The following is a 24,665-nucleotide window of genomic DNA, read 5'->3' as shown; positions in this document are numbered from 1 at the left end:
CAATCCCTAGGCAACCACAGATCTGCTTTCTGTCACTATAGGTAAATATGCATTTTCTAAAATTTTATATAGAGTCATAGAGTCTATATTCCTTTTTTGTCTGCCTTCTTTCACTCAGCCTAATTATTTTAAGATCCATCCATATTGTCTTATGTGGCTAATTCCTTTTTATTACTGATAGGTATTCCACCATATAGATACATCATGATTTAATTATCCACTCACCTGCTGATGGGTATTTTAATTGATTCCAGTCTGGGTTTTTATTTTTTTGTGCCATTATGAATATAGCACTCACGAACACTGGAGTATAAATCTTTGTGTAGACATATGTTTTCATTTCTCTTGGATAAATATTTGGGAATAGAATGGCTCATGGTACATTTTTAACTTTTTAAGCAACAGACTCCAGGGCCAGGCACAGTGGCTTACACCTGTAATCTCAACACTTTGGGAGGCCAAGGTGGGTGGATTACTTGAGGTCAGGAATTTGAGACCAGCTTAGCCAGCACAGTGAAACCCCATTTCTATTAAAAATACAACAATCAGCCAGGGATGGTGGCGCACACCTGTAATCCTAGCTACTTGCGAGGCTGAGGCAGGAGAATCATTTGAACCTGGGAGGCAGAGGTTGCAGTGAGCTGAGATCGCGCCACTGCACTCCAGAATGGGTGACAAAGCAAGACTGTCTTAAAAGAACAGTAACAACAACAACAAAACAGACTCCAATACGATCTGCAGGAATATGAAAGAAAAAAATGAGACTATTTTTTCCGAAGTGGTTGTGCAATATTATACCCCAGTTCCAGTTGGCTCACATCCTTGCCAATAGCTGGTATGATCAGTTTAATTTTAGCTATTCTAATAGGTGTCTAATAGGTATCTGATTGTAGTTTTAATCGGTATTTCCCTAACAACTAATAGTGTTGAGCATCTTTTCATATTCGCTATCCTTTTAGATACATACAAATGTACATGTACACACACACACACACACACAAGACAAGGTCTCACTCTGTTGCCCAGGCTGGAGTGCAGTGGCACAGACACGTCTCACTGCAGCCTCGCCCTTGCAGCCTTAAGCAATTCTCCTAACTCAGCCTCCAGTGTAGCGGGGACCACAGGTACACGCCATCACCCTGCCTAATTTTTGTAGAGACCGGGTCTCACTTTGTTGCCCAGACTGGTCTCAAATTCTTGGGCTGAAAAGCAATCCTCCGGCCTCGGCCTCCCAAAGTGCTGGGATTATACACGAGTTACCATGCTTGGCCCATCCTTATATTTTTGCCGGTTACATGCCTGTTTCAAATTATTTCCTGACATTAATGCACACAATTCTCACCTGTTGCAGAAGTACATCAATTTTGTCTGTTAGAACCTGAATTTTTTCTTCATTTTTGCCTGTTGGGCCAGCGGCCTGTTGAAGACAATAAAACATATTACCAACAAGTTGAAAACAAAGATAAACATGCAAACTTGCACATACCATACATAATATTTCTATTTAATAATTAAAATGCTTAATTGAAAGGATAGTGATTCAATTATCCTCAACTTCTGTTGGTCAATCACATGTTGTCAGTTACTACTATTTAAGAGAAAAATCTTGGCCTCAAGAAAAAAGAAAGAAAAACCTTATGGTTAGCAAAATCAATGTTATGTCTGCTAATAAAGACTGGAAAAAAAAATGAATGCCTTGTAAGTTTCATATCATTTTAAAAGAACAAAGTAATGAACAGAAGACAAGTTTCAAAAATACTAGGGAGGTCTCTGAATCTCCAGAAAACAAGGACCCTTTACAAAGACTGAGCTGATTTCACTTACCCCAGAAGACTGCTGGTTTTGAGATAATGCCAAACGAGCATGGCCGCGTCTGATCCTACGTTCTACTTCTGCAAGTAAGCTCTGTAAGTATCGCAAAAAATCTCTCTCATAGCCAACTTTCATGAAACGAGAGCTCTTCTCATACCTGGTAACATGAAAATAAACAAGTACAAATTTCCAAATCTTCAGCCATTACAACTCAAATATTCTATCTTAACTAGCCTCAACGACGACTGCATTTAGGCTGCAGGGTAAACCAGGTGTATTTGAAATGACTTTCTGATTGCCCCTCATCATAGAGCTTTACACAGGGGTTTAACCTCTAGCTTTACCACTGTACTGGATCTATGACCCTGGACCTAGGACAAGTCTCATGAATAAAATCGGGGCTGGGCGTGGTGGCTCATGCCTGTAATCCCAGCACTTTGGGAGGCCGAGGTGGGTAGATCACTTGAGGTCAGCAGTTTGAGACCAGCCTGGCCAACATGGTGAAACCCTGTGTCTACTAAAAATACAAAATATTAGCCAGGGATGGTGGCGTGCGCCTGTAATCCCAGCTACTCAGGAGTTTGAGGCAGAAGAATCCCTTGAACCTGGGAGGCGGAGGTTGCAGTAAGCTCAGATCATACCACTGCACTCCAGCCTGGGCGACACAGTGAGACTCATTTAAAAAAAAAAAAGCAAATGAGCTATAGAAAAAAAAGTTTGACATACAGGGTAAACTCATGTGGTAGCTATCAGTATCATTAGTGAAGCTACAGAACTTTCTTCCTATCCCCAGCGAGTGACTGGACTTCTCTCAGACACTCATTTTACATTTAATTCCAATTATTCCTCAACCCTTGTCCCTCTGAAACCAACTAATAACTGGGGGGGAAGTGACAAGCAAAATAACTTACTGTTTTCGTAGATTTTCATCATGAATTTTTTCACATGGACCTGGGGGAGAAATATAATTGTATAAATTATCTGTGATTATTAGCAAGCAACCTTTTCTTGCCAAAAAAAAAGTTATTTTTCTTTTTAAAAAGAAAAAGGATTCACTTTATCACTGAGTAGTTTGTAGCCACCTAAATTGATCCTACTGAATCATGAAGCATCATAACCAAATAGGGTATAAAATTGATATGCTCAGTCTTCAAAGTCAATATAATGGATAGCAATCATATATGGTTAAAAGAGAAGGGAGGGAGGGAGAAAGGGAGGGAAGGTGAAAGGAAATTGTTCCTTATTGCCATCGCTAAAGAAAACTGATGGGGGCAGAGCACTGAACTGAACCATTGCTGACTTTATTATTTTCAAATCTGTATATAAAGTCAAATAGCACTAGACTAGTACCTAACTCCTACTTCTTCCCACCTCTAAAAAGCAATTATCTTAACTCTTCTCCATTTCTTCTCGAATTTACCTCCACCTTTTAAAATTCTATGCTTATTTTGCTATTTATCAATCCTAGACATTAAAATTTTTGGATAAATAAACACTTAAGTGTTCATATTATGCAAGTACTATTCACTGTCAGGCCAAACAAAGGTGCATTATGAGACACTTCTGATGTTTTTTGTTGTTGTTTTGTTTTGTTTTGAGATAGAGTCTTGCTCTGTCGCCCAGGCCGGAGTGCACCGGCGAAATTTTGGCTCACCGCAACTTCCGCCTACCAGGTTCAAGGGATTCTCCTGCCTCAACCTCCCAAGTAGCTAGGATTACAGGCACCCACCACCATGCCTGGGTAATTTTTTTTTATTTTTAGTACAGATAGGATTTCACCCTGTTGGCCAAGCTGTTCTTGAAACTCCTAACCTCGAGTGATCTGCCCTCCTTTGCCTCCAAAAGTGCTGGGATTACAGGTGTGAGCCTAGTTTTTTCTCTATATTTTCAAATTCTTCTCAAACACTTCAACTCAGCTATAGAAACTATCTCAATACTAATTTCACATATGACTCTAAATATATAAGATCATCAGTTTCATTTTCTTCCATGGGCCTTCTGCCTTACTTCAATCTGGGATACTTATTTTCTAAGCTCACTATAGAATTACTGTCCTGATGAATTCCTTTTCTGCTCTGTAGTAGATGAGAATTACTGGATCTCGTTTTTTCTTTCCTCTTTCTTGTTTATGGACATGTTTTGGTGGAGTCTCCTGAAAAAAGGTCCATGGGAGATAAATCTGTTGAGACCCTGTATATCTGAAAATGTCTTTTTCTCCCCTCATATGTTGATGTTTGGCTATATAGCTAAGCTTGGCAGACACATTTTCACTCAGCACCCTGACGATGTTTCTCCAATGTCTTCAACTTCCCCCGTTGTTACTGACCAGTCTTAGGCCATTCTGATTCATAATTCTGTGACCTACACCCACCCCCACCACCCCCATGTTCTAAAATTTCACAGGGTATGCCTAGGTATGGATCTTTTTCATTCACTGTCCTGATCACTTGTAGGGCCTGCTCAACCTAAAGATGAATGTCCTTTAGTACCGCAAATTTTTTATCTTAAAGCAATTCCCTCTGCTTTTATTCTGTCCACAACTATTAAGCTGGTAGTACAGTTCTTAAGTTTTTAAAAAATCTTTCTGTCATACTGCCCAACATTCCAGTAAATTTCCTTAATTTTATTTTCAAATCTTTCCAGTGATTTTAGTTCTATTTCTCCAGTTTTAATTCTAAGAGCTGTTTTTCAAAAAATGTTTTTCAAACTTTTTCCACAAGTTCCCTCTTTATGGCATCCTATTATTGCTGAAGAATAGTGTCTTCTCATATGTCTCTGAAGATACTAAATTTCTTAAGATTTTGAAGAATCTCTCTTCTGCTTTCCCCATTATCTCCAATTCCACTAAATTCTTCTTTCTCTGTTGGTTTTGTTAATCTCTTGTGTTGAAGGCTTTCTTCGAACGTCTGGCTGGTGATCCTTGGCAAGCAACTAATTTTTTAAAGACACTTCCAAAATCTGACTGGAAGTTAGTAGGGATTAGGCAGGGTTTGTCAGCTCATGAATGGGCTTTATCATAGGAAAATCAGGCAGTAAGACTTTCTTTTAAGAGATTCCCCAAGGGTCAGTACCTGTAGAGATCACTTCTCAGGAACTGTTCACTTTCTCTAGAGAAGAATCCTCTTTTCTTCTGCCTGGGGAAAAACATCTGGCTGTATCCTTCCAGGAACAGGGCAGAGGAGAGCCCCACCAATAAAAATACAGATTCATTTGCTCTCTTTTACATTCTTTTTTTAACTTACTACTGCCCATGCTGTGTCTGAAATCTCAAGATCTAGACTGGTGCTACCTTAATACGCTCCTAATGCTCTAAGGCAAACATTGTACATAATGAATTGACTTCTTTTATGTATCCAGAATGATCCTGGTTATGTACCATCCTTGAGAGAACTGAGGAAATAGTCAATTTTTTTTTCTATTTTGTGGTTCAGATAAACTAGTCTCTCTAGTCCAATTTCTCCAGAAAATAACCCTCTCTTCTCCTGGGGTCTACGGGGAGGAGAGTAAGATCAACAGATGCACAGGACCACCTACACTAGTGGCAATTTTGCATCCTGGGGGACATCTGGCAATGTCTGAAGACATTTTGGGGTGTCACAACAGGGGGTGCTACTGGTTATCTAGTGGGTAAAGGCCAGAGATGTTGCTAAACATCCCACAATGCATGAAAAGCCCCCTCCAAAACTGGCTCAAAATGTCAACAATGTCAAGGCTGAGAAACCCTGAGCTAGACTACAGACTAATCTCTCTCATTTTCAGCCCCATGACTCAACCCTGCCTTCTGTGGTACCTGGTGCCTCCAAATCCTGAGCCTGTCCAGGGTTCTGCTGATCAAACACTCGCTTCTGTTTAGTATCCCCTTCTGCAGGCTTTTAGGGTACAGGTTGCTCTGCTCTGTTGCGTTTGCTGCTACTCCTCCATCCACTTGTCATCTTCCAAAAATCTGCTGACACCTCTAACGTTATCTCCTCTTCCATATACATCTTTTTAAAAATGTTTTCATTTAAGTGGAGTTTTGGGAGGGAGTGGAAATAGACATGTATGTTTAATTAAGCCACCACGTTTAATCAGACTGACATTTATTAATACATTCAAATATCTAAACCAAGTAAGAAATTACTTATTAGCAAATCTTTAAGAAAAAACTTTACAGAATTATAAAGAATCAGTTTTTTTCCTTTCACCACTCCTATTCAACATCTTAGATATCATAAATTTGATAAAAGTTACACAGAAAATTCACTTACCAAGATCAGAACGTGTATTTGTGAACAATTCCGCAGGACAAAAACCACAGAGATAATATTTACAAACCTAGTAAAGAAAAACAAAGGTACTTTAAAAATTGCTTGGTTTTAAAACTGTATTGGAGAAGGGTGCCAAATAACTATTTTCTCATTTCTCTTGAGGTATGTATGTTTCAACCAATATAAGAATTTGTTGAATCATATTAGGTAAATTAGTGATTTTCAGACTCCTGAATTTCGATAAAAGAAAAAATCTGCAATACTCGTATTACTAGTATTTTATCTATTTTTAATCATCACCTGCTGACCCCCCAGTAGCAAAAACAAATATGAGAAAGACATCCCAAAATAAAGGACAATTTTCATATTTTTAAAAACTCTTTACGCTGTTCTTATCATTTCATCTCTTTCATAGTTACGATTTGGAAATAACCATCTAAATCACAGATAACACTCATTTAAAGCAATTCAGCTCCATCTTTTTGCTTAGAAGATCCTTAACCCATCAGCCTCCCAAGTAAACTACAACTACAGGTGCAAGCACCATGCCTCGCAAATTTTTAAAAATATTTTGGAAAGATAGGGACTTGCTACATTGCCCAGGTTGGTCTCAAACTCCTGGCTCCAAGCAATTCTCTTGGCGGGTTCCCACAGTATGGGGAAAAACTATTAACATAAAACCAATGTTTAATTCTCTCCCACTGGTACTTCTGTAACTCCTTCAGATATATTCCAAAACTGCTCTATCCCAAATTTAATTTTATAACACTAAAAACCAAACCATGTAAATCAAAATTCCAAAATATCACCTTTCCTTCACACAAAACTTCACTGTTACTAGGTGGATTATCACTATGTATTTTTTTGAAACAGTCTCACTCACTCTGTTGCCCAGGATGGAGCGCAGTGGTGCCATCTCAGCCCACTGCAAGCTCTGCCTCCCAGATTCAAGTAATTATTCTGCCTCAGCCTCCAAAGTAGCTGGAATTACAGGTATGCGCCACCATGCCCAGCTAGTTTTTGTATTTTTAGTACAGACAGGGTTTCACCATGTTGGTCAGGCTGGTCTCGAACTCTTGACCTCAAGTGATTCGCCCGTCTTGGCCCCCCAACATGCAGGGATTATAGGTGTGAACCACTGTGTCCAGCTCTGGGAAGATTATTAATGCACAACTATAACACATGAAAGAAAAGGCAGTGTTGGTCAGGTATGGTGGCTCACACCTGTAATCCCAACACATTAGGAGGCCAAGGCAGGAGGATAACTTTAGCCCAGGAATTTGAGACCGGCCTGGGCAACATGGCAAAACCCCATGTCTATAAAAAATACAAAAAGTAGCCAAGGCATGGTGGCACAGTCCCAGCTACCCAGGAGGCTGAGGCAGAAGGATCGCTTGAGCCTAGGAGGTCGAGGGTGCAGCTAGCCATGATCGTGCTATTTACTGCACTCCAGCCTGGGCAACACAATCACAACCTGTCTCAAAAAAAAAAAAGAAAAAGGAAAAGGAAAGGCAAAAGGAAAACGAAAAGGAAAAGGGAAAGGAAAAAAAGGCAGTGTTAAATTTAAACCTGAAAGTTCTTTCTAGACAGGACTGGGTGCTAAAACTGAAATAGGCGTTTTTTTTTCCTCAAAGGCTTTATACTCATTAGAAGCAATGTGGTTCCATAAGCTGCATCCAGGATTAAAGTCATAAAACATATCTAAATATTCATGTTTAAACAACCTCACAGACATGAAAGTTTTTTGTTTTTTCTTTCTTTTTTCTTTTTTTGAGACAGAGTTTCACTCCTGTTGCCCTGGCTGGAGTGCAATGGTATGATCTTGGCTCACCGCAACCTCTGCCTCCCGGGCTCAGGCAATTCTCCTGCCTCGGCCTCCTGAGTAGCTGGGATTACAGGCATGTGCCACCACGCCCGGCTAATTTTGAATTTTTAGTAGAGACGGGGTTTCTCCATGTTGGTCAGGCTGGTCTCGAACTCCCAACCTTAGGTGATCCACCTGCCTCGGCCTCCCAAAGTGCTAGGGATTACAGGCCTCACCGCACTCAGACATGAAAGTTTTACTATTACTGTGAATTTTATCTTTACTTATAAACATTTCATTTACATTTCCCATTTTTACAATAATACATTCTAGGGTTTTGGAGACGATTCTTTCTAAAGATTGATTTTGTTTTCAATAGGACTTCTAATGGCCTCATGACCAATTTAAGACTATTGTTCCATAAGTTTAAGCTAGGCAAGCCACTAGTTTTATGCCAATATTACTCTGATACAGCTTTATGTCTTAGTATCTTTCTACTGCTTTGCTTTTTAAGTTATTATACTTGATTTTTAAGATTATTCTTTGCAGCTGGGCACAGTGGTGCAGGCCTGTAGTGCCAGCTACTTGGGAGGCTAAGGCGGGAAGACTAGTTGAGCCTGTAGTGTTTGAGGAGTTTGAGGCTGTAGTGTGCTAGGACCACACCTGTGAACAGCCACTGTACTCCAGGCCCTGGCAACATTAAGTGACAACTCGTCTCTAAGAACATAATAAAAGTTTTAAAGGCTGGGTGCAGTGGCTCATACCTGTAATCCCAGCACTTTGGGAGGCCAAGGCAGGAGGATCACCTGAGGTCGGGAGTTTGAGACCAGTGTGACCAACATGGAGAAACCCCGTCTCCACTGAAAATACAAAATCAGCCAGGCATGGTGGCGCATGCCTATAATCCCAACTACTCGGGAGGCTGAGGCAGGAGAACTGCTTGAACCTGGGAGGCGGAGGTTGCGGTGAGCCGAGATTAGGCCATTGCACTCTGGCCTGGGCAGCAAGAGAGAAACTCCGTCCCAAAAAAAAAAAAGAAAGTTTTAAAAAAGATTATTCTTTGTAACTTAAACATTGTTGTCACAAATAGTTTATTTTTAAAAGACTATATGCTATCTAAAGCTAATGTTTTTAAAAATTATTTCTGAAGTTCCAGTGCTTGTGATGCCATATGTTTTTCTAATTCTTAAAACATCCATTTTGTTCAACTTTGTGTTCACTTTAAATGCATCACAGTAAAATACCAATGCCAATACTCAACTTTTATAAACATTGAGAGTTTCTTTTATTTGGGGGAGGGAGGATGTGGCAACAATTATGCCACTTTTACTGTGACCTAACCTTTCAATTATATTAACCCTGTTTTGAAGACTCGAAAATTTCACACAACTATATTTAGTAAAAGTTATTGCCAGGATCTGCTATTATTTATAGCCATAAACTGTATGGTTATAAAATAATTAAAAAACTAAATTTTGTGTGCCATCCTCACAGACATGAAAAGTCTTACTATTACTGTGAATTGGCTGCGCACGGTGGCTCACGCCTGTAATCCCAGCACTCTGGAAGGCTGAAGCAGGCGGATCACGAGTTCAGGAGATTGAGATCATCCTGGCTAACACGGTGAAACCCCATCTCTACTAAAAATACAAAAAATTAGCCGGGCATGGTAGCGGCCGCCTGTAGTCCCAGCTACTTGGGAGGCTGAGGCAGGAGAATGGCGTGAACCCAGGAGGTGGAGCTTGCAGTGAGCAGAGATCGCACCACCGGGTGATAGAGCGAGACTCCGTCTCAAAAAAAAAAAAAAAAAAAAGAAAGTTTTACTGTGAATTTTATTTTTACTTACAAACATTTCACTTCTATTTCCCATTTTTACAGTAATATATTCTAGGGTTTGAGATTGTTCTATCTAAAGATTAATTTTATTGTTTTCAATAGGACTTCTAACGGCCTCATGACCAATTTAAGTGTTTCCTAAGTTTAAGGTAGGCAAGACACAATGTCTATGATCCTCAGAAACGTTCCCCATTAAAAACAAAAACAAAAATGAATAAACATATCTCTACAGTCCCTCCTGACTCTCAAGCATGTGAAATAGGTACACTGCAACATGGCACAATGAATCTTCGCCGTTGCTTATCTGCTAAAGAACCAGGGCTCGTGCCTGTAATCCCAGCACTTTGGGAGGTTGAGATGGGAGGATTGCTTGAGCCTCGGAGGTGGAGGTGGCAGTGTGCTGTGATCACAACGCTGCACTCCAGCTAGGGCGACAGAACGCAACCTGTCTAAAAAAGAAAAAAAAAAAAGAACCAGATGTCGTAATTCCGCCTTGGTTTCTTCATAGTATTAAAAAAGGAGATAAGCTGGGCCCAGTGGCTTATGCCTGTAATCCCAGCACTTCAGGAGGCCAAAGCAGGAGGATCATGTGAGCCTAGCCTGGGCAATCTAGTGAGACCTTGTCTCTAAAAAAAAAAAAGAATGAAAAAAATTAACCAGGTATGGTGTCACACACCTGTAGTCCCAGCTACTTGGGTGGCCAGGGTGGAAGGGTCCTTGGAGCTCAGGAGGTTGACACTGCAGTGAGTGGTGATCATGCCACTGCACTTCAGCCTGGGTGAAAAGGGCAAGACTCAATTAAATAAATAAGGAGGTAATAAATTTCTTATAGTGGGATTGTAAAGATTAAACTGTATACATTTGCTAAACTGGAAGAAAAAGGTGTTAGCCTACGTAAAAGCTAAAGCAACTCCATCTTGGGTGTTAAAGTGCCAGGCTGACTTCCGATTAACTCCAATTCCAGGAATGCCCCTAAGACTTCTATTTTATCTACTGTTCCTTGTGTTAAGAACATGTACTTACTGTAAATCCTGCCCTTAGGTCAAAACAATTTTGATGATTTTGTACTTAACATAAATCCTGCCCATAAGTAATTATCCTACACATGCCTTCTGAAGCACAGATACCCTTTCGCTATGGTATATAGCCCTGGGTCTGGGGAGATGACATCGTCTTGCCACCAGCAGCTGCCCAAGACACAGACCTGCCTTCTGTTCGTAGGTCCCTATTACATGTTTCCAAGAAACTGGATTTGTCAGCCTCTTTGGCCTCTCAGCTTCTTCAGACTTTGGGGGTAGGTTTCCGTAGACCTGTCCGCTGCACATTATTATTTTAAATGTTTTTAGGCACTGTGTATACCAAATAACACATGCCTGTCTGTGGGCTAACCAGAAGCTACCTAATCTAGTCCAATCACCCCATTAGAGACCACATGACCTGCCCTGACGGCATCCAGCTATATCTACAGAATCCAGACTAGAATCCATTTCCCCAATCCAGTTCTGAGTGTTCCTTCCACTCCAACTCTCCTGCTTTACCATTTAATGGTACATCAGAATTATCTGTTACTCTACGCAATATACTAGCTACCTGGACTGCTTCTTTTAACTCTCCCCAGAGACTGAGGATTTTAACTAAAAATATTAACAAGGGATCCGAAAAAACGGGAAGAACATATTTGGATGCTTCAAATAAAGTCATCAATAATGATAAGAACAAACCCAGAGAGGCCAGGTGTGGTGGCTCACACCTGTAATCCCAGCACTTTGGGAGGTGGAGGCAGGTGAATCACCTGAGGTCAGGAGTTCAAGACCAGCCTGGCCAATATGGTGAAACCGTCTCTACCAAAATACAAAAATTGTCCGGGCATAATGGTGAGTGCCTGTAATCCCAGCTACTTGGGAGGCTGAGGTGGGAGAATTGCTTGAACCCGGGAGGGAGAGGTTGCAGTTAGCTGAGATCACACCACTATACTCCAGCTTGGGTGACAGAGAGAGACTGTCTCAAAAAAAGAATAAACCCAGAGAATTCTTATCTTTCTTTTGGATATAATCATGACAACTGCTCAAGTTTTGGAATACTAGCATTCTTCATTTAATAGTAATCCCCAAAAGATATAAATTCTTATTACAGATTAATACCCATGCAAACTCTCTAAATACCTACATAATCCTAACTTATCCTCTTAATAAATTTAAGGCAACACTAGTGACAAGTGTTCAATCTCATCAACAGTTTTTATTTATTTATTTATTTTTTTGAGACAGAGCCTCACTCTCTTGCCCAGGCTGGAGTGCAGTGGCGCAATCTTGGCTCAATGCAACCTCTGCCTCCCACGTTCAAGTGATTCTCCTGCCTCAGCCTCCCGAAGGGCTGGGATTACAGGAGCCTATCACAATGCCTGGCTAATTTTTGTATTTTTAGTAGATGGGGTTAAGCCATGTTGGCCAGGCTGGTCTCAAACTTCTGACCTCAAATGATCCACCCACCTTGGCCTCCCAAAGTGCTGGGATTACAGGCATGAGCCACAGCACCAGGCCCATTAAGGACATCTTAATGATTTTTGTCTTTCTATATCTACTTAGATCCAACACTAAGCAATACAACTCTCCTTTGAGCTAATCAAATATTTTCAATGCTGTCTGCACTATTTTTACGTCTTACTTTTTTTTTTTTTTTTTTTTTTTTTGGAGATACAGTCTTACTGTCACCCAGGCTGGAGTGCAGTGGTTCGATCTTGGCTCACTATCTCTACCTCCCGGGCTCAAGCAGTTCTCATGCCTCAGCCTCCCAAGCTGGGATTATGGGCAACTGCCACCATGCCTGGCTAATTTTTTAGTAGAGATGGGGTTTTACCATGGTTGATCTCGAACTCCTGGCCTGTCTGCACTATTTTTGTTAAACTGCTTATCATAAAGATAATAGACTGGAAGCGGTAGCTCACGCCTGTAATCTCAGCACTTTGGGAGGCTGAGGTAGGCAGATGGCTTAAGCTCAGGAGTTTGAGACCAGCCCGGGCAATGTGGCAAGACCCCATCTCCACCAATACAAAAAAATTAGCCAGGAGTGGTGCTGGCCTACAGTCCCAGCTACTCAGGAGGCTGGAGTGGGAGGAGACTGCTCGAGCCCAGGAGGTGGAGGTTGCAGTGAGCTGAGATTGTGCTACCGCACTCCAGCCTGGGTAACAGAGCCAGACATTGTCCCCCCTCCCCCTGCCAAAAAATACATATTATATATATATATAAAATATGTACTTATATTCAATATCTACTTCCGATTAACTAAACACTGGCAACAGAACTCATGTTGGAAACAGTAAAACTGACAGGGACTTAAATTTTAAAAATCTAAATAGCCAATCCTAATTACCATATACAGTAAGTCCTTGAATAATGTGATGAGGGAAAAAAAAATGATTCCCAGCTGGGGCTAACTGTGTAGGAGTCTGCAAGTTCTCCCCATATCTGTATGGGTTTTCTTCCAGTACTCTGGTTTCCTTCCACATCCCAAACCTGTGCACAGTAGGTGAACTGGCATGCCTAAGTCCCAGTCTGGGTGTGTGTGGGTGTGTGAGTATGCCCTGTGACGGGACGGCATCCCGTCCAGGGTTAGTTCCTGCCTTGCATCCTGGGCAGCCGGGATCAGCTCTGGCCACCCACCACCCTGAACTGGAATAAGGAGGTTGGAAAGGAATGAATATAAATTATTGTAAAATGTAAGTCTGTAAAGCATATGATAATCATACAAATGCATGACAATAGACAGCATAGTCCAAAAGTGGTGAGTTTATCATATTTATTATTGTGTTGGAACTGGAGGTAGGAGGTGCTTCTGACAACGTTCAAGTTGTAAACATTTATTCCTTGACTTAACTCACCACCACAACTGCCATCACTCACTGATTCACCAAGAACTGGGTAATTACCTCGCTTTTATTCATCTTTCTTAAATGTATGTATACCTCAAATTTATCTCAATGTTTGATATCAGAAATGTTTTGGGTCTTTTTAGTTATGTTTCTGTAACCAGAATGTGCCATAGAAACCTAACTCTTCTTTATATTAACTAATCTATGGTAAAACTTTTGTCATATGTCATTTCAACTGAAGTCAGTTTCCAAGAACCCATTAACGACGTTAAGTGCAGACTTACTGTATTCTGAAACAGGACATATTACTGGAATACATCAAATGCCATACATATACAAATATTGATTAATTTAAAATCCAGGAATACCTGGAAATTTTATTGGTTAAAAAAAAGGAACACGAGGCCGGGCGCGGTGGCTCACGCCTGTAATCCCAGCACTTTAGGAGGCCGGGGCGGGTAGATCACGAGGTCAGAAAATCGAGACCATCCTGGCTAACACAGTGAAACCCCGTGTCTACTAAAAATACAAAAAAAAATTAGCCGGGCGTGGTGGCGGGCGCCTGTAGTCCCAGCTACTCGGGAGGCTGAGGCAGGAGAATGGCGTGAACCCCGGGGGGTGGAGCCTGCAGTGAACCGCGCCACTGCACCCCAGCCTGGGTGACAGCGAGACTCTGTCTCAAAAAAAAAAAAAAAAAAAGGAACACGAGCCAGGCGCAGCGGCTCACACCTGCAATCCTAGCACTTTGGGAGGCCGAGGCAGGCAGATTCACTTGAAGCCAGGAGTTTGAGACCAGCCTGGCCAAAATGGCGAAACGCCATCTCTACTAAAAATACAAAAATTAGCCAAGCATGGTGGCACACGCCTGTAATTCCAGCTACTCGGGAGACTGAGGCATGAGAATCGCTTGAACCAGGGAAGCAGAGGTTTGCAGTGAGCTGAGATCCCACCACTGCACTCCAGCCTGGACAACAGATCAAGACTGTCTCAAAAAAACAAAAAAAAACAAAAAAAAACCAACCTTACACGCTGTAGTCTTTTGTCACTTCTGCCTTAATATTAATAGTTTAATTCTGATTATGACAGGCTATAAATATTTTCTTTTTAGCTAAGAGTTCAATTCATTGTGTTAAAGATAAACTCTCAAAGAGATAATTTTTAATAAAAGAATTTATAACAAAAATTATGTCCCTGATAACATATAGTTTTGTTTCAGCTATACCACCACCACACATTCATTTCCCTGCCTTTAATTTTATTATGTATACCTTTGCAGGCATGATTCACTATTGCCTACACAAACTTCTAGTAAAATTTCAATCAACCTTCCATAGCAGCCAGTTAGTAAACATCTCTCTTCTGCTTAGAGCCTTCAGTTATTTCCCAATGTAATAAAGTCTAAACTTTTAACAAGGCTTATAAAAACTTTTTTTTTTTTTGAGACGGAGTCTCACTCTGTCGCCCAGGCTGGAGTGCAGTGGCGCGATCTCGGCTCACCGCAAGCTCCGCCTCCCGGGTTCACACCATTCTCCTGCCTCAGCCTCCAGAGTAGCTGGGACTACAGGTGCCTGCCACCACGCCCAGCTAATTTTTTTGTTGTTGTTGTATTTTTAGTAGAGACAGGGTTTCACCATGTTAGCCAGGATGGTCTCGATCTCCTGACCTCGTGATCCACCCGTCTCTGCCTCCCAAAGTACTGGGATTACAGGCATGAGCCACCGCACTTGGCCTATAAAAACTATTTAAAACCAAGTTCTTGCCTACCTATCTACACTCCCCCACCCAACAAAAACACACACACTACAATACTATTTAAAATTTGCCAAATTCACCGATTTTTCTCCAGCTCTTCCTTCAGGCTGGTAAGGTGTCTTCTCTCTCCTCTCCCTCAGGCCAATTCCTGCCAATCCTTTAGGTAAATGTATTTAAAAACCACTTTGTCTGACAGGCCTTTCCTGAGTATCCATCCCAGTCTGGGTTATGCACTCCTTTCCTGTGTACGCTGTACAGTTGACCTTTGAACTCGGGGGGCTACGGGCACTGCTATGGTTTGGATATGGTTTCTTTGGTCCCCAAAAAAAACATTCTTGTGGGAGTGAATTCCCATTCTTAGTTGACTGGAAAATTGGTTGTTGAACAGAGCCTGGCACTCCTAGCCACGTGATCTTTGCACATGCTGGCTCCCGTTCTGCCATGAGTGGAAGCAGTCTGGGACCCTCACCAGATAGGTACCAGCTACAATGCTTCTTGTACAGCCTGTGGAACTGAACTAAATAAACCTCTTTTCTTTATAAATTATCCAGCCTCAGGTATTCCTTTATAACAACTAAGAGAGTTACTGACCCTAACTCCCCTAAAACTTAACTATCAAAAGCCTACAACTGACTGGAAGCCTTACAATAACATTAACCGTTGATTAACACATCTTTTGTATATTATTTGTATTATATACTGCATTTTTTTTTTTTTTTTTTTTTGAGACAAAGTCTCGCTCTGTCAACCACGCTGGAGTGCGGTGGCGTGATCTCGGCTCACTGCAACCTCCGCCTCCCGGGTTCAAGCAATTCTCCTGCCTCAGCCTCCTGAGTAGCTGGGATTATAAGCACCGGCCACAACGCCTGGCTAATTTTTGTATTTTTAGTAGAGACAGGGTTTCACCATGTTAGCCAGGCTGGTCTCCAACTCCTGACCTCAAGTGATCTGCCTACCTCAGCCTCCCAAAGTGCTGGGATTACAGACGTAAGCCACAGTGCCTGGCTATATACTGTATTCTTACAATAAAGTAAGCTAGAGATGTGCACTGTAGAATGTTTAGGGAAAAAAATAACTGTAAGTAAGCTAGAGAAAAAAATGTGAAAACACATTTACAGTGCTGTATTTATCAATACCCTAAGTTTAGGTCAACTGTATACAAAAGATGAATTGTCTGAAATGCCAGCAACCCCACATGCAGATCTCAGTCTATCATACATATCAAGCAATTTAACTTCTTGTATTCTCATGACTTTTCTGCTTCTTCGGAGCACTTCCAATGTCACTAGCTGCACTTCGTATGGGTCTCAGGGCATTATTCAAAGGTCATGGTATTGTACATAGGCCAGGCGCTGTGGCTCACACCTCTAACCCCAGCACTTTGGGAGGCCAAGGTGGGCAGATCACTTAAGGCCAGGAGTTCGAGCCCAGCCTGGCCAACATGACAAAACCCCATCTCTACTAAAAATACAAAACTTAGCCAGACATGGTGGTACACAGCTGTAATCCCAGCTACTTGGGAGGCTGAGGTATGACAACTGCTTGAACCTGGGAAGCAGAGGTTGCAGTGAGCCGAGACGGCACCACTGCACTCCAGCCTGGGCGACAGAGCAAAACTGTCTCAAAAACAACAACAAAAAGCAAAACAAAAGTTTATACGGTATTGCAATAAACTGATGAAAATACACAAGAACCAAGGGATAATTTTTTACTGTGATATGCAATTTACTTTAGACACCAACTGCTCATGCAGAGATTATCAGTCACAGGTCATAGGGCATTTTAAGTGGAGCCTGGTAACACTTGAGCTCACTGTAATAACAACAGGTGGCTACAAAATTATTACAGTATTACAGTATGTACTATAGTTAATTTTATGCAGTTATTACTCAATCTTTACTTTCTCTGGACTGCTAGTGGCACCATGTACTGTGTGCGTAAGTTTTCATAGAGTTTAACTTTTTATGATTCGTATGTATTTTGTGGTAGGAAAATGATAAACTAGTATATACATCTATTTTATGTATTTGTGATGTACTTATCTTTTCTTAAATTTTAAAAATATTTCTAGGCTACGTGATTTGTCTTCAAGTTTTTTCAAATTGTTGCAAATCTCCAAAAAATGTTCCAATATATTTATTGAAAAAACTCCACGTATAAGTGGACACACTCAACTCAAACCCGTGTTGTTCAAGGGTCAATTTTACTTTTCCCAATGGTGGCATTTATCATATTCTGTTATGGAAATGCGTTTACATTCAATTGCAATAATCCCCATTGGAAAAAAAAGTGCATTTACTCCTTCCTGTCACCAATACCTGATGGCTCTTTAGGACCAAGTGCTGTATCTGTACTATCCTGCTGTTATCTACCTAAGAGCAATACTTTATATATTTTTTTTGAAATGGAGTCTTGCTCCTGTTTCGCAGGCTGGAGTGCAGTGGCATGATCTCGGCTCACTGCAACCTCCACCTCCCGGGTTCAAGTGATTTTCCTTCCTCAGCCTCCCCAGTAGCTGGGATTACAGGCGTGCGCCACCACACCTGGCTAATTTTTGTATTTGTAGTAGAGACAGGGTTTTGCCATGTTGGCCAGGCTGGTCTCGAACTCCTGACCTCAGGTGATCCACCTGCCTCAGCCTCGCAAAGTGCTAGGATTACAGGCGTGAGCTACCGCGCCCAGCCGAGTAATACATTTTTGTTGGATAAATGAATACAACAATTTTCCTAACTTACTATAAGAAATGAAGAGAAGGGCTGGGCACGGTAGCTCACGCCTGTAATCCCAGCACTTTGGGGGGCTGAGGGAGGATCACTTGTTGTCAAAAGTTCAAGACCAGCCCGGCAAACATGGTGAAACCCCATCTCTACAACAATACAACAATCAGTCAGGCATGGTGGCATGCACCTGTAATTCCACCTACTCTGGAGGCAGAATCGCTTGAACCCAGGAGGTGGAGGTTGCAGTGAGCTGAGATCACACCACTGCACTCCAACTTGGGCAACAGAGCAAGACTCCATCTCGGGGGAAAAAAAACAGAGATAAAATATTTCATAAAACAAAGAACTGTATTAGCAAAAAAGTCAAATTTACAAACTTAAGCTACCTTCTCCTTTTGTGAGGAAATCAAGACTAATAACATATATAATGACACACAGACACAGACACACACACACAGACACACACACACACACACGTTTTCCTAAAGCAACCAAAGATTTAGGAAATACCTTACTATAATTTTCAGTGTGATTATGGTATTGTGGTTATTTTATTCTATTTTTTTTTTTTGAGACAGAGTGTCACTCTGTTGCCCAGGCTGGACTGTGGTGGCACCATCTCGGCTCACTGCAACCTCTGCCTCCTGGGTTGAAAGGATCCTCCCGCCTCAACCTCCGGAGTAGCTGGGATTACAGGCATGCACCACTACGCCCAGCTAATTTTTTTATTTTTTAGTAGAGACAGGGTTTCACCATGTTGGCCAGGCTAGTCTCGAACTCCCGGCCTCAAGTGATCCGCCTGCCTTGGCCTCTCAATGTTGAGATTAAAGGTGTGAGCCATCATGCCCGGTCGGCTACTTTTTTTTTTTTTAAAGTCCTTGTATTTTACAGATATACAATGATGGCTTTAAGGTTGACAATAACAGAATTGCTTCAAAATAATGGAAGGGATACAGAGGAAATAATATTGACCAGGTGCTAATATTGCAAATTGTGTATGAGTACATGGGGAGTTCATTATATTATACTATTCACTCTAATTCTGTATGTTTTGGGAAGAAAAGCAAACAGCAATTACATACACATATAACACATGGACTGCTGGCAATTCTGAGAAGCCAACACTTACTATTTTACTATGGAGTAAGGTAGGAAATGCCAGCTGGGTGCAGTGGCTCATGCCTGTAACCTCAGCACTTTGGGAGACTGAGGCAGACAGATCACTTGAGGTCAGGAGTTCAAGACCAGCCTGGCCAACATGGCGAAACCCTGTCTCTACTAAAAATATAAAAATTAGCCGGGCGTGGTGGCGCACGCCTGCAATCCCAATTACTTGGGACACTGAGGCCGGGAAGTGGAGGTTGCAGTGAGCCAAGATCATGCCACTGCACTCTAGCCTGGGCAACAGAGCAAGACTCCGTCTCAAAAAAAAGGGGGGGGGGTGGGGGGCGAGGTAGAAAATGCTTTTCTATCTTACTCCATGGTAACATAGTAAGTTACTATGAACATTTTGGTGACTCTGAATGAAAACTAGTAAAATACATATTAATAGATATCATCATGCATTGTAATTACTATTTTTTTGCTTTCAATTTTCGCTCCAAAATTCTGAACATTTTTAAAGCAAAAAGAAAAAGTTTACAAGTAAAAAATGTGGACAGAAGCTTTAGCTGTTTTTCCTTTTCTAAACAACTTTTCAGTGTCAATGACAGTATCTGCTAACATTCCAAAGATTTTAGAAAAGAACATTTAGTTCAATTTCCTTCATAAATTATTAAACCTTCACGTTAAACCTTCACAGAAGGAAGGGTAGGCTTGAGTTTGATAAATGGAAGAAAACTCATTTCAGATATTAGAATCAGTGTTAACAATTAAGTAATTTCATTTCCAGGTTGAGATCTAGAATATAAAAACCTCAATTTGGAACTACAAAATTTCTGTCTTGCTACATAAAAAATAACAAAAGCTCCAGATCAGACTTTACAATTTACTACAATCTTCTAATAATATGGCTACTAGTGCCTTCTCTGGCAAACACTGAAATCAAACCCTCACTGAAAGGTACTCACCCTAGGCAGTTAGTTACAATCACATGCTTTCCTCATCACTGTGGTTGTTTAGGATTAACCAAGCAATTGCTTAGTGCAAAAAACCAAAGCAATAATCTCAAACAATTGCAAAATACAAATAAACACAGTGGGAGGGTGTACCAACGAATCCATGAAACAGTATTAAAGCCGACTTGACTTTAGCTGCAAAGTTTCTCAGATCCAGAGGTAGCAATCTACAAAGTTAGAAATGCCTGTAAAAGCACTAGCCCTAGTAAAATACGTTGGTGAAGGTTACATACACACCATTACAAATAAATGGTTGATGATTTTGCATCACAGATGCATCCTTCACTTGAAACTGAGCTTCGCAAGTGCTGCTTGCTCACTTATTACTCATCATGAAAAGGAGAAAAAAGTACAGTATTAGAATCTACTACCAAATTACTACCAATTAAGATTTAATTGTGCAGATATGCACAATTAAAAGCCCAGGACTAATCAGGATGGGTCAGGAAACAGTAGATCACAAACTTTAGAATGCGTAAGAGGAGCCCGCCGGGCGCGGTGGCTCACGCCTGTAATCCCAGCACTTTGGGAGGCCGAGGCGGGCGGATCACGGGGTCAAGAGATCGAGACCATCCTGGCCAACATGGTGAAACCCCATCTCTATTAAAAATATAAAAATTAGCTGGACATGGTGGAGGGCGCCTGTAGTCCCAGCTACTCAGGAGGCTGAGGCAGGAGAATCGCTTGAACCCGGGAGATGGAGGTTGCCATGAGCCGAGATCACGCCATTGCACTCCAGCCTGGGCGACAGAGCAAGACGCCGTCTCAAAAAAAAAAAAAAAACAAGAATGCATAAGAGGAGCCATTTTTAAAAATGCAGATACTGGGACCCTTCCCCAAGACGGACAGAAGCAGACTCTCTGGGAAGGGGAGTTGAAGGAGTTGATGTACAGAAATCTGCATTTAAAACAAATTCCACAGGTCAAATACAGCTATCTAGGGACTACTTTTAATACTAAGGTAAAGTTACCATTTTGACTGTTAAATAGCTACAGATGCCACGGCCAACTGTCGTTTTAATTAATGGTTGCTTCCTTTCCTTATTTTGGTATTTATCTCTATTCCAAAAAAAAAAAAAAAAAAACAAGGTCCCATTCAGCTGAAATGGCTTCTTCCATTTAATGCAAGTATGGCCAAGAAAAATTTCCAGATAGAACAGGAATGCAAAAATATGTTAAAATATCAGGCTATAGTGATGGTGAATCCTTTTCAGCATATAATGGGTTTGCCCATCCCTGCAGGTTTAGCACTAACAGCCAACAGTACAAGAATATGCAGATAACCCGGAAACGATATCAAGAGCTTCCCCAGCTTTATTACACAATAATTCCACCTATTTAGATGAGACCATGTGCTTTGTTTTTGCTCAACACTAAAAACATTTTCCCTGCAGTTATCAATCGGAAATGCCAGTAACTGACTTGAAATCCTTCAATCTAGAATGAAGTGCAATCTGTCATTAAGGCATTAAATACTTTAGTAATAAACACTGAAAGTTAAAAATAGTGAAAAGTACTAAAACTGAAAGCAAAGCAGATTATGGCTGAGATGACATAAAACCTAAATTGCTATTCTGAGGGCCTCATCATTGCAGAGTCATAAACCCATCACATACAATGCAATGTGGCAACAAATTACCCCAGGAAAGAGAAGTTTCTCTAAAACGTGTTCAAAGCCAAGGGTGCAGAGATACAAGGCTGCTCCAACTGATAAGCAGTGCAATGGAAGGCATTTTTCTCTTGAATTCAAAATATACAAATAACCTATTGAACATAAGCCGAATCGCCATAATGTTTTGGTTTTTTACCTTACTTAGGATTTTGAGCGTTATTCCTAACACCTTTGCGAAGTTTAGACTGAAAGGTTACAGAGTTAGGTAGTTAAAAACAAAAAAAAGTTACTTCGCTGTAACAAAGATGCCTACAAAAGAAAGATGGTCAAGATAAGCAGTTCCTTAAGTCTCCTATTGTGACAAATGGTCGCGGGGGTGGGGAGCCAAATGTTAAAAACAAAAAAGCCACCTCTTAAAAACAATAAATTCTACTCTAAGAATGTTTCATACTACTTTGGAATCAGGTAGCACCCCAACACAACTTGAGCCAAACTTACTCTTTCTTAAGGTCCTAAAAGGAGTCATCTAGCACCAACTTGCTTTCCTACACTGCAAAAAAGAAATTTTACCTTAACCAAAGCCTACGTTTAAAAAGAATAAGAAAACAGTTTTCTAAAGAAGCATGCATTACCTGAACTATTCCTTCCGATTTTGATTAGCAATTGTTTTAAAATTAGCATGTTAGATTTATAACCGCAAAGTAAAATTAAATTCTGTATCTATTCTCCAGGTAAGACCTAAAGTAAAAACATTACACTACATGTTCAAAACTAGATCAAAACACTTGAAATGCTACAGCATGTGCAGAGAACCAGTTTCATAGGATTGTGGAAAACTAACAGAACTACAAAGATTAGTTTCCTCAGTTGCCAAGACTTTGGGTGAGCCTTTTTAAGTCTCACCAGTGAAACTGGGGTTATAATATTTACCTTTACTCCCAGGGCTAAGAGCATCAAATGAGTCTAATGTGGAAGAAAAAACCTTGACAGCTGCCTCTATAAGGGACTTCTTAGAATACTGTTAACGAACAATGCTTGTAAATCATCACGGTAAACCCTAACAAGTAAACTACTACTTTTACATTTCTATTTCCCCGTATAAGCGTCACGTTGTAATTACTTAAATAAAATACCGCCACGATTTTTACCATGAATCCTGGTCAGAAATTTTAGTCTAAATACGACGTTCAACCCAAACTACAGAAGAATGTGCCCTTCTCCCTATTTCATAATGAGGTGAAACCTCGGAGCCGCTAGATTTAATAGGATGCTGCTATCCTTTCCCGCGTCTCCCCGCCTCATCAAGGTGCTTTTCAATTCTGCCAAGGGCTCTCCTGGACCCCCTTGATACTAGAACAACAAAACCAAATCACCCCCATCCCCAGGTCCGTACCCCATCCTCCCTCCCGGGCCATCCTTCCTCCTGGCTCCACGGGCACCGGGTCAGACGCTCGACCCCAGGTGCGGCCCTGGCCCCACATCGCCCCGCGGCCAGGAGGGCCACAGCCCGCGCCCGCTCCCCTCCCCCACGGAGCCCGGGATCAGGCCCAAGGCCCGCGGGACTTACGCTCTCGTGGTCCCACCGCACGTTGCTGCGCTTCTCGTCCGGGGCTAGGTTTCGGTCCCGGCCCATTAACTCATCCAACAACTGCGCGGCCGAAATCATGGTGCTTCCTTCGGGCGGCTGTTCCCACCAGCCCAGGCACCCGCCAACGAAAACAGGGGCGACACCGTCGCCAATCTCCTCGGCCCGCTCTCAGGCCGAAAATCCTCCCACACACAGGAGCCGACAAGACAAAATGGCCGCCGCGCGGACGCCTTCCCAGCATGCCGTGCGCCCGCGGGACACGCCCAGGCCCGGGCGGAGAGGGCGAGCTCGGCTTCCGCCGTCCGGGGGCGGGGCCCGCGGAGGCCGGGTACGGACTCAGCCCCTGTCTAGAGGCCGCGGGGACGGGTAGCCTCTGCCCGCGCGCCTCCCGAAGCTCCCGGTTTTCCCGAGCTTCTTCACGGTGAGAAATTGGAGCCTAGGTCTTGAAGCCTGGACACCTCTTCAAAATGGAGAAGACAGTGTCTCCTTTAGTCCACGTGGTGCACGTGGTGCCTCATGCAGCGGAGGAAACTGAAGATTACGGCTTCCGACTCCATTTTCGTAGTCGCTGCGCTCGCGCGTCTTGCACCTACCTGGCTTTGTCCTCCCGCCCTGAGTCTCCTGATTAACAGGATGGGAAATCGAGGCAAGAAGAGACATGGCGGCTTCTAAAATATGGGGATTCAGTCCTACACCAAATGCCTCCCAGTGTGGAATTTTTAAAAAAGATATTGATCCAGTAGGCCAGGTGAGGTGGTTCACGCCTGTAATCCCAGCACTTTGGGAGGCCGAAGCGGGCGGATCACCTGAGGTCGGGAGTTCAAGATCAGCCTGACCAACATGGAGAAACCACGTCTCTACTAAAAATACAAAATTAGCTTGGCGTGGTGGCGCATGCCTATAGTCCCAACTACTCAGGAGGCTGAGGCAGGAGAATCGCTTGAACCCGGGAGGCGGAGGTTGCGGTGAGCCGAGATCGCGCCATTGCACTCCAGTCTGGGCAACAAGAGCAAAACTCCATCTCAAAAAAAAAAAAAAAATACACACACACACAGACACACACACACACACACACACACACATATATAGATAGATCCATTTATTCAACAAATGGTATGTGCCAGGCACTGTGCTTAAAGCTAGACTCAGAACCTTTCAGACAGTCCATGCTCCCGCAGACCTGTGCATTGGCGAGGGGAGATAATCGCTGAAGAAATAAAGTCACAAATATATCAACATATATTGGGATAATGCTCTAGCACAGTTAAGGGTATGGTCTCTAAAGCCAGATTGCCTGGGTTCGTAATCCC

General features: G+C 42.0%; 1 protein-coding gene across 7 annotated transcripts in view; it reads right to left on the bottom strand.

The window, feature by feature from the left end:
• LOC116463561 (luc7-like protein 3) overlaps positions 1-23,589 on the bottom strand; it is a 33,225-nt gene extending 9,636 nt beyond the window's left edge. For 4 of the 7 annotated variants that reach the window (XR_004246715.2, XM_032146720.2, XM_032146717.2 and 1 more), the window contains exons 1-5: positions 23,335-23,589; positions 6,060-6,126; positions 2,724-2,763; positions 1,825-1,969; positions 1,343-1,417 (exon numbers count right to left, since the gene is read on the bottom strand). Coding sequence is in view for 6 of the 7 variants with exons in the window: in XM_032146720.2 (XP_032002611.1) it covers positions 1,343-1,417; positions 1,825-1,969; positions 2,724-2,763; positions 6,060-6,126; positions 23,335-23,433 (426 nt within the window). In the remaining variant the exon portion in view is untranslated. Of the gene's footprint in view, positions 1-1,342; positions 1,418-1,824; positions 1,970-2,723; positions 2,764-4,883; positions 4,947-5,602; positions 5,697-6,059; positions 6,127-18,226; positions 18,305-23,334 lie in introns of those variants that run through there. The other 3 variants (XM_032146721.2, XM_058434719.1, XM_058434718.1) reach the window with 3 other exon arrangements.
• Between the last annotated feature and the right edge of the window lie 1,076 nt (positions 23,590-24,665).

This window comes from Hylobates moloch, unplaced genomic scaffold, assembly GCF_009828535.3.
Source record: "Hylobates moloch isolate HMO894 unplaced genomic scaffold, HMol_V3 SCAFFOLD_41, whole genome shotgun sequence".
NCBI classification, from domain to species: domain Eukaryota; kingdom Metazoa; phylum Chordata; class Mammalia; order Primates; family Hylobatidae; genus Hylobates; species Hylobates moloch.
Note: the sequence above shows the minus strand (reverse complement) of the source record. Positions and strands in the feature narration are given on the sequence as shown.